Raw genomic sequence first — 19,490 nt, 5'->3', positions numbered from 1 at the left:
TTCTCACAAGCTCAGTATTTTTGTAAATTAAGAAATGTATTTATAGTGTTGATCCCAAAGGTGAATCTTTTCTATCGGGCAAAACTATTTTAGCAGCCTTTTGGTCTGTTTTAAAAATCATTGGCAGAAATGTGGTAATAACAGTTTTTAACTTTTACCCGGCAAGCCCCGAAAGATTGATCCAATGCAATTTTTAAAATAATTTTACCAAGGATTTTTTTCCTCAAGGGGAGGGGCTATCTATAAAAAAAAATATAAGAATGATAACATTTTATTCTATTCAATCCATTATTATTAAAAAAGAAGCAAAAGGGATGCCGTGGTCAGGCTTCAAATCCATGACTTTCATGTGTCTTGTTATAGGCGCCTTATTAGACCGACCTTCCACGTCAACACCTCGGAAATAACATAAAAAAGAGAAGCTCCTGGTCTATGTGAGGCTCAAACTCACGACCCTCGCGTTATTAGCACGATGCTCTGCCGATTGAGCTAACAGACCTCAACTCATGTCGCATATGATGATATATCCATGACCCAGGGAAGGGGGGGGGGGGGTGCTGAAGCACACCCCCCTTAAGAAAAATCCTTAGGGGTGCTGCTTGTATTATTCTCCATAGGCAGCACCCCCGGGTATTCTGAAAGATGTGTAAAAAAAGGAAACGTACAACACCAAAATGACCTTAACTTATAGTTAAATGCCCCCTTTTTTTATTATTTACAACTTTCTCCGAACCGATTTTACCTCCAGTTTGTAGTGAAAACCTTGGCACCCTCACTCAAAAAATCGTTACCAGGCCCTGGATATATCTATTGTATATTAATCAATGGCCTAATGAGCCAACAATGGTGAGGGGGTCAGACACGGCGTATTTGGGAAAAGTTGTTTAAAACTCTAAAATTCTGACCGTTTTAATGCAAAATATTAATCAAAACAAGAGAAATTTAGACACAATATTTAAAACATGGTATGATATTTTAACCTTTTTCCTTTCTCTTTCCTTTTTTTTCTTGGTCGTGAAAAGTTGTGGGAGTCCATGGGCACCCCCCCCCCCCCCATCTGTACACTAGTGATATTAAATGAACTTGATTTTCCCAAAGAGTGTGGCTAATGTTACGGTAGGACTGGTGACAAGCTGTATTTTTGTTCTATGCAACCACTTATTCCACCCTATTAATTATCATGTTTTCTAATGTTGTGGTAAATTTCAGGGTCCCTGCAAGGATACATATCTTTGCAAGTAATTATACAGGTGATTTTTACAATTGACGACCTTGGTACAATTAGTATCTAGTCTGTGTGCTGTGGGACCGATAAGTGGGACCCAGGTTTACCAAACTCTTCATCAAACTGGAGTGGAGTTGGAGATTGTGAAGAGCGCCACCATATCGAGAATTGCGATTAATATAACCAATTACTTCACTTTTATCAATTTGCATTTGTATTATTTTGTAAAAAAGAATGATAATGAAATATTGTAAGATATTTGAAACTGTTCATTTTGAAGAAAATACTATAACAACCGCTACTTCTACTACTACTACTACTACTACTACTGCATCTACTACTACTATTGTTACTACTTCAACCACTAATACGACAGCTACTACTACTAGTACTACTTAACTACTACTACTACTTCTAATACTACTACTACTTCTATACTACTACTACTACTACTATAGTACTACTACTACTACTACTACTACCATCACCACCACCACCACTACCAAAACGGATAAAACTAAAAATGGTAGTACTAGCAGTAGTAATTATAGTAGTAGTAGTAGTAGTAGTAGTAGTAGTAGTAGCAATAGTGCTAGTAATAATATTAATCATAATTATGATGATAGTAATAATAATACTATTAGTACTGCTGCTACTACTATACTGCTACTACTACTACTACTACTACTACTAATAATAATAATAATGATAATAAAACTAACACCTTCAACACCAACGTGGCAACTAGGGATCCTACTATATTTACCTTAACTAATACTACTTTATATATGTCTTATTCTGTTGCTCTTATTCTTTTATTAACGTAAGATTATTATTATGCTCCATTGGCTAATCTAGAATGTCGTTTGGGGTATACATGCATGAGGTCTGTATTCTTAGACTGTAGAAATTCACTTCATCTCTAATTGGTGCCATCTCATCCACGTTAGTTTAAGTCTCGGAAATCATTTTGATCATGAAACTTCTTTGATCAAAGGGGTAATTTCAGTAGGTCGATGATTCTGTTGAAGAACAAAAAGAAATAAATCTAAGGCTCCTATCCTGTCAGTAACATGAGGCAAGTCTTTATTTTTTTAAGACGCAACAAGCATTCATTCCACATAGCCCATTCCCAAGATTTGTAATTTGACAAAGCTAAGTTGACGAAAGCATATAGGAATATAATTCGCAGTCTAACATGTCTTAAACTGTTTCTAGGAAGGGCAATTATATCATGTATATGGACTTCATCTGCCCAAAACCCCCCACCGCCGCCATCACATTACCCACAACAAGATGACTAATAAGACCACGAATGACTCTACGAATTCTCTAGAAAATATCTTACTCCTTCAGAAACAAGGGTATTGCTAGCGTGAAGGGACCTCCGGCGTTCCATGGCAAGTTGTAATCCAGACTGGACCATCTTCATCGTACCAGATGAGTCCCGTCGACTAAGGGCTCGAGTTTGACCTAGAATCACATCCAAGACGTTCTGTAGCGTTAGGAATCCGATAACAACCTGGAAAAGGGGAAGAGCATGAAAGGATGGGGAAGAGCATGAAAGGATGGAGAACAAGATTGCCACTTTCAAGCGTTTCAAAATGATACAGGACTGGATCGATGGGTAAAGCGAATCACGCTGTAGTCAATCAGGTCACTGAGCAGAAGGGGGCTTAAAGCAGAAAGACAGAGGAAAATTGGGAAAGAATAAGATAGATGGAGAGAACGATAAAGGAGAAGAGAGATGAAGTGAGAGGGGTAGAAGGATCATTGAAGACAGGCAGAGATGGGAGCCCCCAAGTGGTATCCAGTCTTATCAGTAGACTATGTCCCCCTTTTCAAAACATAAAGGTTCCGTCAATGCAAAGCGGCTGTGGCGCCTAGTGTCGCCAATAAGGTGCCTATTGGCGTGCAGTGACTCAATTTGCCTCCAACTGACGAGTGCCGGATTACTCGTAACAGCACCAATTGAATTTGGCACGCCAATAGGCACGTTATTGGCGAAACAACGCGCCACAACCGCTTTCCTTTGGGAGCGAACTGGCGCTGCCCAAGTGGACTCCTAGCATTAAAATATTTTAATTCTATGTGAAACGGGCACTCGTTTCATAAAGACTTTTAACAATAGCAAATGGCCAATGTCTATAACGAGTTTACTTTCAGCCAATCAAATTGAATGGCTTTATTAGCGTTTAACTGTTATTTAAAATTTGTTTTAGTTTTATGAAATGAGCCTCAGGTCTTGAAAACTTACCTCTGTGTCATCATCAAGCACGGCAGCTATTCGGTAACGCCCAAGGTTCATATCATCGAATATATCATATAGAGGTCTACTTGACGGAATGAAATGGAGAGAACGACCGAATCTGTTGAACGACGTAGAGATTAGCTCTTGGTCTTCGGGGTCGAGGAGAATTAGTTCCTTGATCACAAACTCGCCTTGGACGTTTTTACGGTGGTTCTTATAGACTGGAACGTGCGAGAATTTCTGTGTAGCAAGCTACTGAAGTAGGAGAATGGACAACAAAGAATCAACGACATTTGGTAAAATTTGTCATTTTGATTATGCTGGTATTATTAATATAATGCTTGTTGAAAACACTCTGTCGAGCTGCCACTGAAATGAAAGTGATTTTTGAAAGGTTGTTGCAGGCATGGCATTTGAGGCAAGTGACATCAACAATTACTATAGTGACTTTCTAGTAATAATAATTTTCAATACATCGTTACGAAACCTTCCAATCACCACAAACTTCTTCTATAACAAGTAAAAATCAAGAAAACGTCAGTCCTAGTGGTTACTCCCAACAAACATCGTCAGCATGGACAGTGCGACATATTTTTTTCATAAACTCTCTGATCTCCATTCTCTATCACTTACGCGTCGCGACGCTGGTATCAGTAATGCATAGTATTCCATTTACTTGCTGCGAGATACAATAGCAATGTAGATAAAATTCCTTGCTCATGGGCTGTGCACGGAATTAGACTCTGGTCTCTCTCATTATGTAGTCAGTCGCCATGACCACTCGGCCACGACACCTCCCAACACGTCACTTGATACACGTCTACACTTTGCCAGATCAACACACACACATACATAAACACACCTACAATCAAGCACACCCACGCAATCACAGAAGCAAACGCACACACACGCACATCCCCACACAACTCACCTATTTTCATCCCCCATCATCGAAACTATCAACAAAGTTATCCCCAACCGTTACAAATGCACTCTACTGCCGCCATCACCTACCTTCCTCACCACTACAAACCTTGCACAATTTACCTACCAACTGCATAGTCTTCCTGTCAAAAACCCCATCATAGTCCAACATGCTAACGTTATCCAGTGGTATCATGGCGTCCATGGCAACCTTACTCTCAGCATCCAATGCTCCCTTGATAATGTGAACTTCGTCATATGTCAGGGTATGCTGTTCAGCTGCAGCGTCTGGTGATGTCATCTGGAGCTCTATCAGGGCCTTGAGTTCTGAAGATATAAATATTCACTCTAAAAGATTTTAGAACATTTCTTTGTCCCGTATGTGGAACCTTTTAAGGTTCTCCAAGGAACCCTTCTATCACGTTAATGTTCAACATCGTAAGGGGATCTTGATAGTGTGAAGACCCCCACCAATTTTGTATAAGGTTCTGTATACATCCTATGGAGCTTTTTACACCACCAAGAACTCCATAGGATGTATAAGAACCTTAAAGGATTCTTTGCAGAGCCAAAAGTGCTCAAAGGACTGTTTAAAACTTCTTTCTTCTTCTCTGAAGAACCTTAAAATGTTCGATGTACGGGACAAAGAAAGGTTCTACTCGACACATTTTGTTTTTAATGAGTGTTCGATTCTTGTATATGGTACTCGTGTCTATATGATCTTGTGTTCCAAAATGACGTCCCCGACTTTAGCATCATCTCTAATTAGGTACTTCAATTAAGGAGTAGGCTCCCATTCTTCGTCAGCCAAAATAGATATGAAACCATTTCGGGAGCAATGTAAGTCAGTGTTGCCAGGCCAGGTCCACGCTGAAGAAATCACCAAAAGGTACTTGAAAAAATCTCAAAATTGGACCAAAAATTCCCACCTTTTCAAATCACTATAATTTCTGAAAAAGAAGACTTATGAATCATTATTTTTGTTATTGCCCCTAACTAGTAATTGTGTGCTCGTTTGTTCACACTAAATTCTTTTTAGTAGGTTTCGATGCAATGTAGATTGCAACAGTACCATTGTATCGAACAACTAAGTTCAGTTTACTTAATTGATCGGTTGAATTGCGTAAGACATGCGCTGAAGTCATAGTGGATTTTATCCACTATTGCTGATTCTATACATTAACTCTTTACAGTAGATCTGAGTATTAGCGTTATATTATTGAAAAAATGCGAATGTTATTGCTTGTCACCAAAAATCCCCTAAAATGGAAAATAAAAACCCAAATTTATCTTTAATCCCCAAAGATTTTTTTTTTCATTCCCATAGACATCTAATCCCCAAATGGCAACGCTGATGTAAGTTTGTTAATGATGGTAGGCCCTCCAAACTATTGGACCTAATCCGGGTAGATCCTATCACCTAATCTTTATGGTACAGACTGAGTGAGTTTTGTCCTTCAATTTCTTTCTAAAGACGATTAATGTCCATGTGAATATGAACTAAAAATTTTATCACGATCAATTTTTTTTTAGCAGAGGTACAGTGGCTCAGTGACTCTTTACAGAGTATCTAAATGGATTTTGTACTATATGAAAATTACAATGTCAGAAATAACGATGGAATACGGATGGATATATGCCTACATGCGGTACGCTGAATAGGAAGAGAAGAGGAAGAGGAACATCGGACGGTCTCTAACGAATACATTTGGCGGCACTTTCTTGACTCATGGAACGTTCTGTTTTAATCATAAATTGTCTTGTAACCCCATTTTAGTCGATATCAATTCACTAATAACGAATAAAACGCAGTTTTCCTCATTAATCACGCAAAAGCCAATATCAACTCTTTGAGGGAGGTACTAAATATCCATAACATGTGTCTTTGCATGTTCAGGTCCAAAATAGTTTGATGGACACCTTCATTTATGCTAATATTCCTATCCATTGTGATAATCCAATTCTTTCTTACCTGCTCGCTCGTAAAATCTGTCTTTCCTCTTCACGATTAACACTGATAGCAGCATGGCAACAGGCCAAGCTATGATGAAAAACACTGCAATTGATATATAAACGAACCTGGAAATGATTGAAGAAATTAATAATCAATTAATAATTAATTAATAATCATTCTTTGAAATATTTTGTTAACAGATTTAATCATATCTTACATGCATAATTTTGCTTATTGTTTCCATGATAGGTTCTAATTTCATTCTTTGAATCTAATTGATGAAACCTTATTAATCTTTGCTAGACGAAAGAATCCATACGTTACCATTATGTATTGCATTATCTGATTATGGCGAAAACTATCATGACTATTCTTTCACATTAGCCAGATGAGCTAGACTTGTAACATAAGAAACCTAATGTTGTTGATAGACAGGATAACAAAACAAAACATCAACGTTATAGGTACCAGCAATATCAATGGACATTAAATAGCAAGAGCGGGTAGATAAGGGGACATGGCCTTCCCATCTTGACGAAAATTACTTGGTTTAAGAGCTGATAATGAAAGACTTCCCCATTTGCCCACATTCACCTTTTTGTATTTCTTCTACATTATATGAACCATTTCATTATTTTGTCAACCACTCATAGTTATCAACTAACCCCCCCCCCCCTTATTGTTTTGACGACGAGAGTCCGTTAACCGCGGGATCGTTTAAATTTTAATAGTCACATCCCGTAAAAGTTGAGGGTATTTGGTAATATATATCAGATTAAATTTTCATATCGATACTGAGCTTTTTTTTTCAGTAAAGTGAAATTGATCCTTAGGCTTACATTCAAATTAGGAGATAGGCAAATTAATTTTTTATAAATTTATTCTTACCATGCCATATTTGCGGCAAGAACCAATCCATGTCGATCACCAACGAGCTGAGGTAATAACCTAAGAATTAAAAAGGAAATAGGAACACCCAAATAATTTTCATTACACGGCAATATTTCTAACGGATCATGCTGTTTACAACTATATTAATTTTTACAATTATTGGTGGTAATTTTCAGATTTAGATTTGATAATTTTGCTTTTCAGAAGACAATGTATAATGGAAATCAAGTTATTCACTCGCAGCAAAACAACAGACTTATTAAATGTATCCGACAAATGCAACTGGCATTCATAACTTAAAAAACAATTCCATTCGAGATCGCCTTTTTTCGATTTCTTGTGTCATATGTGTTGCCGATTTTATGGCAACTCTCCTTTGAGTCACGCCGCCGCCTCCGGTAAACACAATATGGCACGATAAGATCTATGTCTTACTTATTGAAGATGAAAACAGTTATTGCTGAAACAAGAACGGACAGTATCGGGCTAATAATGTAGGCTAAGACGATTGGCTGGCACACGATGGCGGCTACGTTACCCATGTTGAGCGTGACAATCAGTAAATTGGGGTACTTCAGAAGCCTCATGACCCGGGAGGCGTTGACCTTTTCGCTTCGGGTACCCTGGCGAAGACATACCTCAAGCCTGGTGAGGTCCTGGGAAAAGAAACTTGTCGTCAGGGCCGAGTATAGACCTGTATAATGAACGCAAATAAGTGATTGGGTTTTAAGAGAGCGGTAGTTTTGTTCATGATTCTGGACGCATTGCCGCTATGAGCATGAAGACTGTTGACGATGGGCGGTAGGAAAGTTAGCAAATTCCCATTTCTTCCTAAATTTTGTACTGCAGTAGAAATGACAGAAAAACTCTAAAGTAGTATCCCCCCTCAGATTTGTAGCATGGCTATTCATAACGGATTCAATGGTACAATAACACACACCTAAAATGGGTCAAATACTAATTTATGTCACGACACTGTGAAATTTAAACAAATCATCCTTATACCAAGACCATATACGAACCGTATATACAAGGAAGGTAAACCGACAGTGTTGTAGATATTTTCATCACCTTTAACACTGTTTAAGATTAAACATGTCTCATGCCTAATAAAACCGTGATTTTGAGTAGTATTTAAGTTGAAGGTACCGATGGTGAGCCATGCAAGCAATTGAACTCTCTTATTTTGAAATTGCTACTGTATACCGAACAGATGTGACACCGATCAGCAGTGACCAACAGAATGTAGATTAACATGCATGATAAATGAGTATTTTCTACCAATCACTTACCAGAACCAAAGGTGAAGATGGTGAAGAGTATCAGATTCACCCAGAACCATCCCTGATCGGGATCTTCAACAACAGGGGCAATCGGCACAACGGAAATATTGCACGTTGGTTCTCCAGAATGTTCCGTGATCTCACTCACGTTACCGAGATCTATAGTAGATGAAGACATGGCAGCTGTTGCCATGGAGCCAGGCGCAATTGTCGGTGAACTTCAGGCATAAGATTATGACCAATCACAACTCACTTACAAATTGCAAAGAGATTGTAGTATACTGTTCAGGTATAGAGGAACAATGCGAAACAGACAACCCGCAAAGCAGTTGAAATAAGGTCAGAGCGAATGACACTGCTGGTGTTCATTAAATGAAATTTGACAATGCCATCATTTTATTATCCAAGAACGTCTGAAAGTTATATGGATAAACTACCAGTCTTTATCATCACTTTAAAACTGTGACCTCTTTTATTATAACAAGTCTAAAGTATAATTTTTTCTTTGTCAACTAAGCGTCGGAAATCGTAATACCTTATTTTCCAAAGAAAATTACACACCGCCGTTGTTAAAGACAGGCATACAAGGTCGGTTTTGGAGTGATTCTCATTCTGAAATCTTAAATATTTTGATTTTCAATGAACTTCATTTTTTATACTTTTAAATTAGTCATATAGTTGCTGACAGAAAAAAATAATCATATGTCTGTTGTACGCTAGAATCCCTTTTTTTTACGTTAAACATGTGCAATATAGTTAATATCATTTGAAAAGACTGCATGGGGAATATTGTCCGTCTTAGGCATTCATTATTCAGTTGATAATTCAATTTCAATTCAAAATATCATTTTCAGTATTATCTATACAAAATCATTTGTAATATTAGATTATAAATATATATTTGAAAAAAAATCAGAAGAAGGCGTACGTAATTCCCCACAAAAAAAAGATTCACATCGTTCAATTTATCCGCTATGTTTTTCTTTGGAAAGGAATGTGCTTTATGTAAAATTACCAGCATATTTCTCAAATTGATAATTAATTTTATGGAGAAACTGTGTAGACCATATTGATAAAAAGGCGGTGTGCCGTACGATATACCGTACAACCTGGCTTGTGAACGTTTGAACTGCTTATCAATCAACGAAGTTTTGTCTGTAGACGCTTTATAGTAAATAAATGGACAAGATGACGTACATTAGACATGTTAGAAAAGGATTCGCACATTCTGCTAAAGTGATGACGTCACACATTTTCTTCAAATGCAGTGTTCAAATGCAGTGTTTTCGTCATCGTGTGTCGAATAAAGTCTAAGCACAAAATGGATGGGTTGGGGGTTGCCGCGTGAACAATACTGGTATCAAATTGGTCTTGTTTGCAATAATTACAAATATGGTTTAAGGGTGAAAATTAGGGATTTTGTGGCCATACTCAGGGTCCGGCTTTGATTGTATACAAGGGGGTGCTAACCATAAAGCACAGATTGATATTTTTCACGTTTTTCTCCACGTTCCTTTGAATTAGATTTTTAGGGAATATTATACCCACTCAAAATCCAAACTGCCGCTTTATCGCAGTACCCTCAATAAATTTAATACCTCACTCTCCCCACCTTCTAGTCCCATCCCGTCGTCTCTCTCTCCCTATCTATATCTTCCCCTCTCTTCTACCCCCCCCCCTCATTTGTCTCTCCCTTCTCTTCGTAAGCAATTCTTTTCAAAACTCTTCACACGCTGCATTAAGAGTTTCTTCACATTCAATAAAACTGTGAATCACCAGTCATCTTCATTTTCATTCAGGATAATAAATCATCATTTTATTTCCATCGCCATAATTTTTGTTCCATTTGTTAGAGCATATAAAATTATTTTTCAATTACAAGACTAAATATGCTTGGTACTTGGATATTTGACACAAAATAGGGATACCTCCCAAATCAAAACATGATTTTCTTTTTTTACTACGGGGTCTTTCTAAAAACCCCGATGGTGCTAGAGTCCCTTGTATGACTCCTGAAGGATTAAGACGCGAAAGGCCCACAACAGAGATTAAAATCCGAACAGAATTAAAGGCCAAGCGCATGTCGGTTGATATTCAGGGGCCGCGGAAGCGGGGGGGGGGGGGGGGGGGCTTCAGCCCCCCCCCTTTTTTTCCAAAACCATGTACAAAAACGTAAAAATTACCATATGATTGTGATTTTTTGCATGGTCAGCCCCCCCCCCCCCCCCCCCCCCCCACTTTGAAAAACCGTTCCGTGGCCCCTGATATTGGCCCGTTTGTGAGACTGGCATTTTGAAAATGTAGCATAGCACTGTGTGACTTCAGTAAAGCTAAATCATTACACTATTCTCATTAAACATGTTAAATATAAATATAAATTTTCCAAAGAGCGACTTAAAAGCCGAAGGACTAGCTTTACCTCTAAGTACAAACACGATATACAAACAGTCGGAATTCTTTCACTTGACCTTTAGTCAAACAAAGATCTAGAGAGCGAGGACATCTCAATGTAGTCCTTTGTGGGAACGTTTTGCATTTACGTTTATTTTGGCATGGTGGGCATGGTGGGTGAACCATGGAAATTAAATATGTGTGCATGTACAAATTTTGGTAAAATTCTAAACAAAGATTCAATTTATTATATGTGTAAATGAAAAAGACAATACGATTAACTTCATCCGTCATGTTCAAGCATGTAAGTGTGTCTATGAATTTATGAAAATATTAATGATCCCCGAAATCTCAAAATATAACTTGAAACCATATCTTCCCAAAATTAATTCACCTGAACTATTAAGTACATTATTCTGACAGGATTTTTAATTTGATGACCTAACGTTGTGATTATTTAATTGATGAATCTTGAAAAGATAATGAAGTCACATATTTCCCGTAACAAATTCCCTGTTCGCTTATGGTCTTAATGATTCTTATTTGAATTAAAACTTTTCATTTGATATTAAAGTCATGATACTCATGGTTTATTCTTGATGACCGAAATCTCTCTTTCTTCAAGAGGTTCATCAGCGACAAAGTGATTCAGTGGTTAAAGGAAGAGAGAACTTTCAATTACTAGCAGGAAAATACTCTCACAATATTTTTCCTAGTTCATTAGCAAATTAAACGAAAAATTATAAAATCCCAATCACCTGAATCAAACAATATTGGTCAGTTACTTCCAGTTACCATTAGTCAACAATTGAAAAGGGCATACACGTTCTTATGCATACTTTCAACAACCAAAACAAATATCCATACCTTATACATATAAACGATGACTTTTAGTGTGTACACCTGTTGGTACAATGGAAGCCTTGATTCATTCAACTACGTTTAAAGATAAATTCCAGTTTTGGTAACGATCTAAAAATGACTTTTTACAGAATCTAATATAATGACCACCTAAGTGTCTGTTTGTATGAATAAAAAATATGTGCCAAAGGATTCTGGAAGAAATTGTGTAATTGCTGAGAAATAAGCAAAATAAGCGCGGATTCGGTCACTTCCGTCGGGTCTTTATTTTAGCAATAATAATACAGTGTCCCACGTGTGCCTATCTGTGTTGGTGATCTTCAGTGTGAACATTTTTCAGCGTAGATTTCAAGATTTCACAAAGTTCAGTTTATGTAACTGTACCAGATCTAGATCCTCGATGATATACTGACAATTAAGCCTTGTTTTACAGACTTTCTCATGAAATCAGTGTTTACTGCAAATACTGGAATTTCTCTTTAATATAGTATAAAATTACATTCGATACATAAATATCACTGTTCACTAATCTCTTTTATATCTCCTCTACGATGTTATACGCTAAAGGACGGAAGCGTTCCAAAGGCAAGAACGCTAAATGCTTAACTCAGAATTCAGTCAGCATGCACATACAGGTAATGTATGAAGTGCATGCAAATCTGCCTGCACGTTGTTGATCAGTTCTGTTCCTATTGATACTAGCAGTATTCAGCGTTCTCGGGAATGTACCCGTCCAAAAAACGTAATGCCCCTATGATATCAATCATATCGAGCAACCTATATAGCCCCGGCTTATCACTAGTTGTAACGTTTAGAAATGGGTCTAGCCATGAGGGCCGGAGTACTGTCATTCTACTATGTTCGACATGATTAGTACTGGTAGTCCATTATTGAGAGGTGATCGGTCTGCCGTATCAGACCATGTTTCCTGAAGACAGAAGTGGTGTGTTTTCTGCACTATTCGGCTCGGGCTACAAAAAAAAAACGATTAGAAAAAGACATGTTAGTAGGTGGATTAGATGTAGAGAGAGGAGGAGTATCAAAGACGCAGATGGTAGGAAAGGGACTATCATGGTTCAACATGCAATCGCTGCCGGTAAATAATTGTCCGCTCCGAATAATTGCAGCTTCTAAATTCGCCACTGGCTGCAACATCGTCATCAACCAATCAAGGGTTTTCTGTTCTAAGTATTATTACTCATTCTCTCATTGTACCATCATTCCTCCCTGTTATAATAATGAGTCACTAGATTTTTATGTTGATTCAACTCGGAGTGTCGTCTCTATAAACTACAAGGATCATAGACCCTTTTCGAATCTCATCTTCAAATTACAATCCCTCCAATGCATCATGTCCATCAAACTACAATCAACACCATAGTAACCATTGCAACCCGTCTATCACCAACGACTTCTCGGGTGTTTGCCACACCATACATGCCATACTTACCGTTAGTGGAGGTGGAAATGAGTTGATGGAGCCTGTATTGCTTGCCGTGATAGCCGGAATCATGCTGTGTGACCGGACCAGTTTAACCTTACCCATCTGGACCTTCTGGCGTACACTGGCGTAGACGTCATCGGATGATATGATTGGCTCACCCAGAACCACCTCCAGGACATTCCACAGCGTGATGAAGCCGATAATGTCCTGTTGATGAAACAGTTATTAAGAGCAATTATCACCATTGGATGCAATGGCCGTGCCTGAAGGAACGGGCTTACGACGCTAGAATTTATCACATAGGTAGGATAGGTACGACTTCATCGTTGAAGTCATCGTCATCGATCATACTCATATAGACGTCATTATAACAAAATTTGTCGCTGAATTCGATGATATTACTGTAGAGTTACCGGTTCGCACGAACTTTGCGAATTTTGCTGGCCATTCCGGTAACTCCGGTCGTAAATCTGACCGGTGACAGCAAGGAAGATTAGCAAACAATATCGTCAAACTTCGAGACAAAAAAAAGTTGCAAAGTTCGTGATCAGAAACATCAAATCCTCAGCAATAAGACCTTTTAACAACCTAGCCTGATAACTTCCTAGGGAATTGATATTTGCAAACTTTTTTTTATTAAGATAGACTTATCAAATACGATGGCTATGAGAGCAAGTGGAATACTAAAGTGTAACCCTTAGAATATTACGCCATTAACAGACGTCTTTAATAATTCTTTGGCCGAAATAAGGGATGTTACTTTTATTACTTCAAGGGTTTTATACCATTATCTTAATCATCATCGTCATCAGCAGCAGCATGATCATCATGATCACCATGATCAAGATCATGACGATGTTGATGATCATCACCGCTTTCACAACTATAAGCATTACAATTATCATCACCATCTTCATAACCACCACCATCATCACCACCGCCACGATCACGCCATCATAACTATCAAAACCAACCAATATCTCCTCCAGGCCAGTAAAGTTACGGGTGTATATAAACAACTCCGAATTATCCAAACACATCTCCTACCATTCCAGGCTGTGACGTTGTAGTTGGTAGTGTTGGTGTACTTGGAGCGTTACTGTCAGCCTCGTCTATGGTCGGCAAGATGGCCGGAGTGTCGTAGATCGCCGCCATGCGATATTTCCCATCCATCATCTCGTCTAGAATGTTATACAGGGGCTTGGTAGCCGTTATGGAGTGGAGGGGGCGACCGTATTTCTCGAGAGATGCCGCGATGGGTTCGTTATCATCTGGATCGAGGATGATAAGGTTCTTGACCACAAACTCCCCTAGGATGTTCTTACGGTCGTCTTTGTAGACGGGAACGTGCGAGTATCCGTTTGCCATGAGCTAAACACAATTTGGAAGATTAAGCAACGTTTATAATTTAAGTTCTCCAAAATAAACTGCAGATACATGCATTGTCAATCATTAACAATTCAAATTTTAATTCAGAAAAATACGTCACTCCTGCAATTTAAGTGTAGGCATCATTGCTTTCTTTTAAATTATTAAAGGATTACCAGATGTGGAATATAAAACAAATACCACCGTTTTGTTTCAGTGGATGAGACGAACCATTACTTCATCCGTGATATGACGCTATTTTTCTCAATTTTTCTTCGGAAAGATAGCTACATCCATATTTATACTAGAATTGATAGTTTGACGCATCACCTTCACAAAAGGTAAATACCTTAGGTATTCCACCAAACTTTACCCCCAAACAGACCCTCTTAACCCGATAAATGTGAAATGCGTTTATTCCCAACCTGCTCCATGATCTTCCTATCAAGTATACCATAGTGGTCCAGCATGAAGGTCTTATCAAGAGGTATCATAGCATCCCTAGCAACCTTGCCCTCGGCATCTAGAGCACCCTTGATGATCAGCACTTCGTCCTGTGTCAGGGCGCTATCCTCTGCAGCAGCGTCGGGGGAGGTAGCCTGGATATCAATTAGTGCTTTTAATTCTGTTTAGAAAATTGATAGAGGGCATATTTTTAACCTGATAAGAATTTAACAGTAGGTGATCACGAACATTCAAGGTAAGCACAAAGGTTTCCAGAAGGTTAAGCAACATTTTAAAGAACAAGGAAAACGAGAATGGTGAGCTCATCGCCTGACTTGGGCCCACTTCCACTTCAGTGACTACAGCCTGATGTCCCGTTGAATTCAAACCTCCAAATAACATTCTTACAAATTCGTTATCTATCGCGATTTTTGTATGGGTTTTTTTTTTGCAACGGTTGATACCAATATTCTAAACATGAAAAAAAATCAAAGCCATATCTCAATGTACGAGATCTCAATTCAATGCCGTATTCCATCTGAAGTGCAGGGAGTTTCGTTGCGCGTGTCTCGCCGGATGATTTTTTGTTAATGTTTTAATAACATCGTAAAAGGGTAAAAACATGTTCTTGGTTTCATAATATTATGATAAAACGAAAGTGAAAACCGGGCACAACTACAGACCTGATCTCCGGTAGAAGGTCCCCGTTCCTTCTCCTAGAAGTAGAGTCAGCAATTTGGCGATTGGCCACGAAATAACAAAGGTTAGGGCAATGAGGATATACACAAACCTACAGAGAAACGGAACAAATAGTGATGCTGGTCAAATGGCTCAATATTAAAATGTTTTTTGATCGATTACATTGACTTTAAAGATTTTTAGAAAATGTCGCAGATCTTGAATGAGTAAAGATTTACAGGTGATTTTGTGAGGCCCCCGCATTCAAGTCGTTTAGATTTAAACATCTTAAAAGGCTTGCATGCTGTCATTCTTTTAACAGTCATTGATGTCAGACCATCTGGCAAGACTTATCAGTTCTATAAAACATGGGCGAGAGCAAAATAACACTCTCTGTTTGTCAGGTATAATTGTATGAAGATGACGTTGTTCCGCTTACTCTCCTTTGGTTTTCAAACTGATTAAAAGTAAGAAAAGAAGACCGAAGAAAAAAAAGACAATTTGATAGGGAATTAAGAATTAAAAAATAACAATTAGACTACAATAGTGCCCATTTCGGTTAAGCGCCACGCACACTTGAAAGCTCGTATACCGCCTTACATAGGGCTAGACTCAAATAATTCAGAATTAATAGTCAACATCACACGATGCGATGCTAGGTCAGAATCATATCCTTGTAGATATAGAACATACCATGCCATATTTGCTCCAATAGCCAATCCGTATTTTGAGCATATAGACTGCGGCAGTACTCTGTACAGGAATATAATAAACAACAATATAATAAGGGAAAACAGTATGAAATATAATAACTATAAGTTATTCAATATGAAAGATAAGGACTATAAAGAAAATGATATGGAAGATAATGATTCTAAAGAAAATGATAAGATGCAGGTATCAATGGGAAAGAGTGCTTAATATTGCAGTCAGTCAGAAGTTCATTGGGATGCGTAGTCCCTTGCATATCGTAAAATATATGAATAAATTAAGTCGTCATCTCTATACATTCAAAGAACTCTTCGATAAAGATCAAAAGTACATTGCTTTTTGGAAAAAAAGGGGGAAAAACAAAGTGTAACAACTATGGTTATGATGGGATTTATTAGTTCAGAAGCAGTAGAGTGTTGATTTCTTTTCTTTAGTGCTTTTTGCCAATCCAGGAAAAAATAGGAGGACTGTCAGACAGTATTTTGCGGGGGTATATAGGGGAAGAAGGTATGATTGATGATGGAAAAAGACTGGTGCACAGGGTTCAAGAAGTTCTCAATGAATTAACAGAGCGCGAAAGCCCCAAAAGTGACTTTTCCCAGAAGTGGCTTTTCATCACGAACCTTGCTATAATTAATTGACTCGCAACGACGGCCCGGGGGCAAAATGAGTTTGAATAATACAACTTGAATCCCTTAAAAGGGCACCGAACATGATTATACATGTGGGGCGTCGTGGTCTTGGTCTCGTGGTTAAGACTCTCGTCTTTCAATCTGGGGGACGCGAGTTCGATTCCAAGCCAGCATATTTTTTTATGGCGTGTTTCCTTCAGCATGAAATTTACCCACATTCGACTGCACTAGACCCAGGTGAGGTAAATGGGTACCGACAGCAAGTAATTCCTAGAAAGGCTGTGAGAACCGGAATCGGTATAGACTAGGAGCGCCTTGAGCACCGAACAAGGAGGGTACGTGCACTATACAAATTCTATGTCATTTATTTCTTTTTTATTATTCATACTCCTGCATTTTGTGAAAGGAAGGTCCAACAAACTTACTCTCCGAAAATGAGAACCGCCGTTACGGATACGACGACGGCGATGATCGGGTTGGTGAGGTGATCGAGAAAGATGGGCATAGACTCAACGGCCGCGGCGTTGGCAAGAATGAGAGTGACGAGAAGGAGATGCGAGTTCTTGACCAGTGGAAGGATACGGGTGGCATAGACCTGCTCACTCGGGGTGCCGGCCGTCGAGAGAACTTGTAAAGTAGTGATGTCCAGAGACAAAAGACCAAGGGTCAACCCAGCCATCAAACCTAAAAGCAATTTGGGAAGAAATTGTCTGGTCGAATTCGGACTTCTGCCATCACTAAAACGTAGAGGCATATATTGAAGATCGTAAAAATTTCAGGCTTTTGTCATCTTTTCTTTCATGAGCAGCGATTTTTTTTTAATCAAGGCAGGATGGGGTGTGAGGACACTTTCCTACTGGTTTCCATAAACAATTCGAAATTCTAGGAGGACACCCCCACCCAAGACGGCCGCGCTAATGATGTATTTTGGCATTGTTGCATTTAAACAAATGGGATTTGGGAAATAGGAGATCACAACGACGGTGATGCGCTTCCAATTTTCTTCCATGAAACGGAGGCACAATCATGATAATGAGTCAGATATGCATAAAAAGTAGCAATTGCTGGAAAGGAATTGCTAGCCAAGCAAAAGATCATGAATTAGCAATTGCTTTATTTCGTATGCATCGGCCTAATCCTTTACTTGTGCTTAAACCCTTTTCTTGCCTTCAGAGAGCAAAATTGCTAGCGGTTTTAACAATAAAAGTGACGTCACCTGGTGCGAACACGACACAAATGCTGGACTCGAATACTAGAGGTGTGGCAGTGCAAAATACACCTCCCATGTAACATCTTTTCCTTAGACTTGGTGTCAAACTATTCCCTTAACTTGTTTCTAAATGAAATTCATATAGTTTGTATTTGGTTTTGCACTTACTAGGAAAAAAAACATATATTCATGTATTGTAGGCTACTGTACACCTTGGAGTTCTCCCTCAGGTGCATTAACATGATTATAAAACGCGAATCCCCTGATCAAGCAAACGCTCAAGCTGCTCTGACGGAGCTTGAAAAACACAAGCAAATGCTAAATGTTCACTTTATGCTTACGCTTTTTGGCAAAGCATTAATTTTCTCGCTCATTTGATTTACATACGGAATCAAGCAAAAGCCTAGCAAAAGCAATTGCTACTTTCTATGCATCTGACCCAATGAAACAATCTAACCAGGAAGTAATCGCCGCCCGGAATCGCCGAAAGCTTCGTCTGGGATAATGGCACCTGAACATTAGTCTGCTGTGCAAACCCTTCACTCGAGTAAAGGGTCTGAATTGCAGCCTACTCATGCCTTGTGTACTGAAGGCCCTCTTAAAACAGCAAGTTTTGTATGTGTCTTTGCGTGGAGACCATGGGTGTCGTTCGGTATTCTTGGTTGGGGGGGATGATTGACACAAATGTTCTTGTGGATGGGATCTTTCAACATTACCCCCACTAAAATAACAAGTTAGGACATTTGTGAGTGGTTGATATGCATGGTGTTCTTGCAGTGGCGTACCGTGAGTCACGGCATTGGGGGGAGGGGGGCACCAGCAAAAATTTTGAGTCACTTATACCGTGTTTACACTTAATCGGCATTTGAATCGGCTTTTTCATAGCGTGTAAACGCGAGCAACTTGAATCGGCTCGCGGTTCAGAACCGGCAATTTGCACCACCAAAGTAGTAGGTTCTGAACCGCGAGCCGATGCAGAATCGGCTTTTTTACTACGTGTAAACAGAAAGCCGATTCTGCATCGGCAATTTTGCGCATTTCAATTACTTTACCATTGTGACGTTACTGTAAGCGCACTGATCCAGCGTTGTCTTTATTATGACGTATATTGTTGGTATGCGTATCATTTCAGGTTTTTGCATCGGCTCGCGGTTCTGAACCGCGAGCTGTAACAACGTGTAAACGCAATCCAAATGCCGATTCTGCATCGGCATTTGGTTCAG

General features: G+C 38.9%; 2 protein-coding genes across 2 annotated transcripts in view; both read right to left on the bottom strand.

Moving 5' to 3' along the window:
* Positions 1 to 1,010: 1,010 nt before the first annotated feature.
* Positions 1,011 to 8,918, bottom strand: LOC129258417 (uncharacterized). Its single transcript, XM_054896695.2, has 8 exons — positions 8,538 to 8,918; positions 7,681 to 7,939; positions 7,243 to 7,302; positions 6,373 to 6,479; positions 4,528 to 4,727; positions 3,483 to 3,728; positions 2,574 to 2,747; positions 1,011 to 2,247 (listed from the first exon to the last, which is right to left on the bottom strand). Exons 1-8 carry the CDS (start codon positions 8,719 to 8,721, stop codon positions 2,200 to 2,202), a joined length of 1,278 nt encoding a protein of 425 aa, XP_054752670.2. The 5' UTR covers positions 8,722 to 8,918; the 3' UTR covers positions 1,011 to 2,199.
* Positions 8,919 to 10,682: 1,764 nt separating this feature from the next.
* Positions 10,683 to 19,490, bottom strand: part of LOC129258981 (uncharacterized) — a 16,575-nt gene continuing 7,767 nt past the window's right edge. The window contains exons 4-10 of the mRNA XM_054897245.2: positions 17,483 to 17,741; positions 16,408 to 16,467; positions 15,720 to 15,826; positions 15,018 to 15,217; positions 14,272 to 14,595; positions 13,231 to 13,431; positions 10,683 to 12,751 (exon numbers count right to left, since the gene is read on the bottom strand). Coding sequence (XP_054753220.2) covers positions 12,695 to 12,751; positions 13,231 to 13,431; positions 14,272 to 14,595; positions 15,018 to 15,217; positions 15,720 to 15,826; positions 16,408 to 16,467; positions 17,483 to 17,741 — 1,208 coding nt within the window. The 3' untranslated portion in view covers positions 10,683 to 12,694. The remainder of the gene's footprint in view (positions 12,752 to 13,230; positions 13,432 to 14,271; positions 14,596 to 15,017; positions 15,218 to 15,719; positions 15,827 to 16,407; positions 16,468 to 17,482; positions 17,742 to 19,490) is intronic.

This window comes from Lytechinus pictus, chromosome 4, assembly GCF_037042905.1.
Source record: "Lytechinus pictus isolate F3 Inbred chromosome 4, Lp3.0, whole genome shotgun sequence".
Classification (NCBI taxonomy): domain Eukaryota; kingdom Metazoa; phylum Echinodermata; class Echinoidea; order Temnopleuroida; family Toxopneustidae; genus Lytechinus; species Lytechinus pictus.
This window is presented reverse-complemented; position numbering and strand designations above follow the sequence as displayed.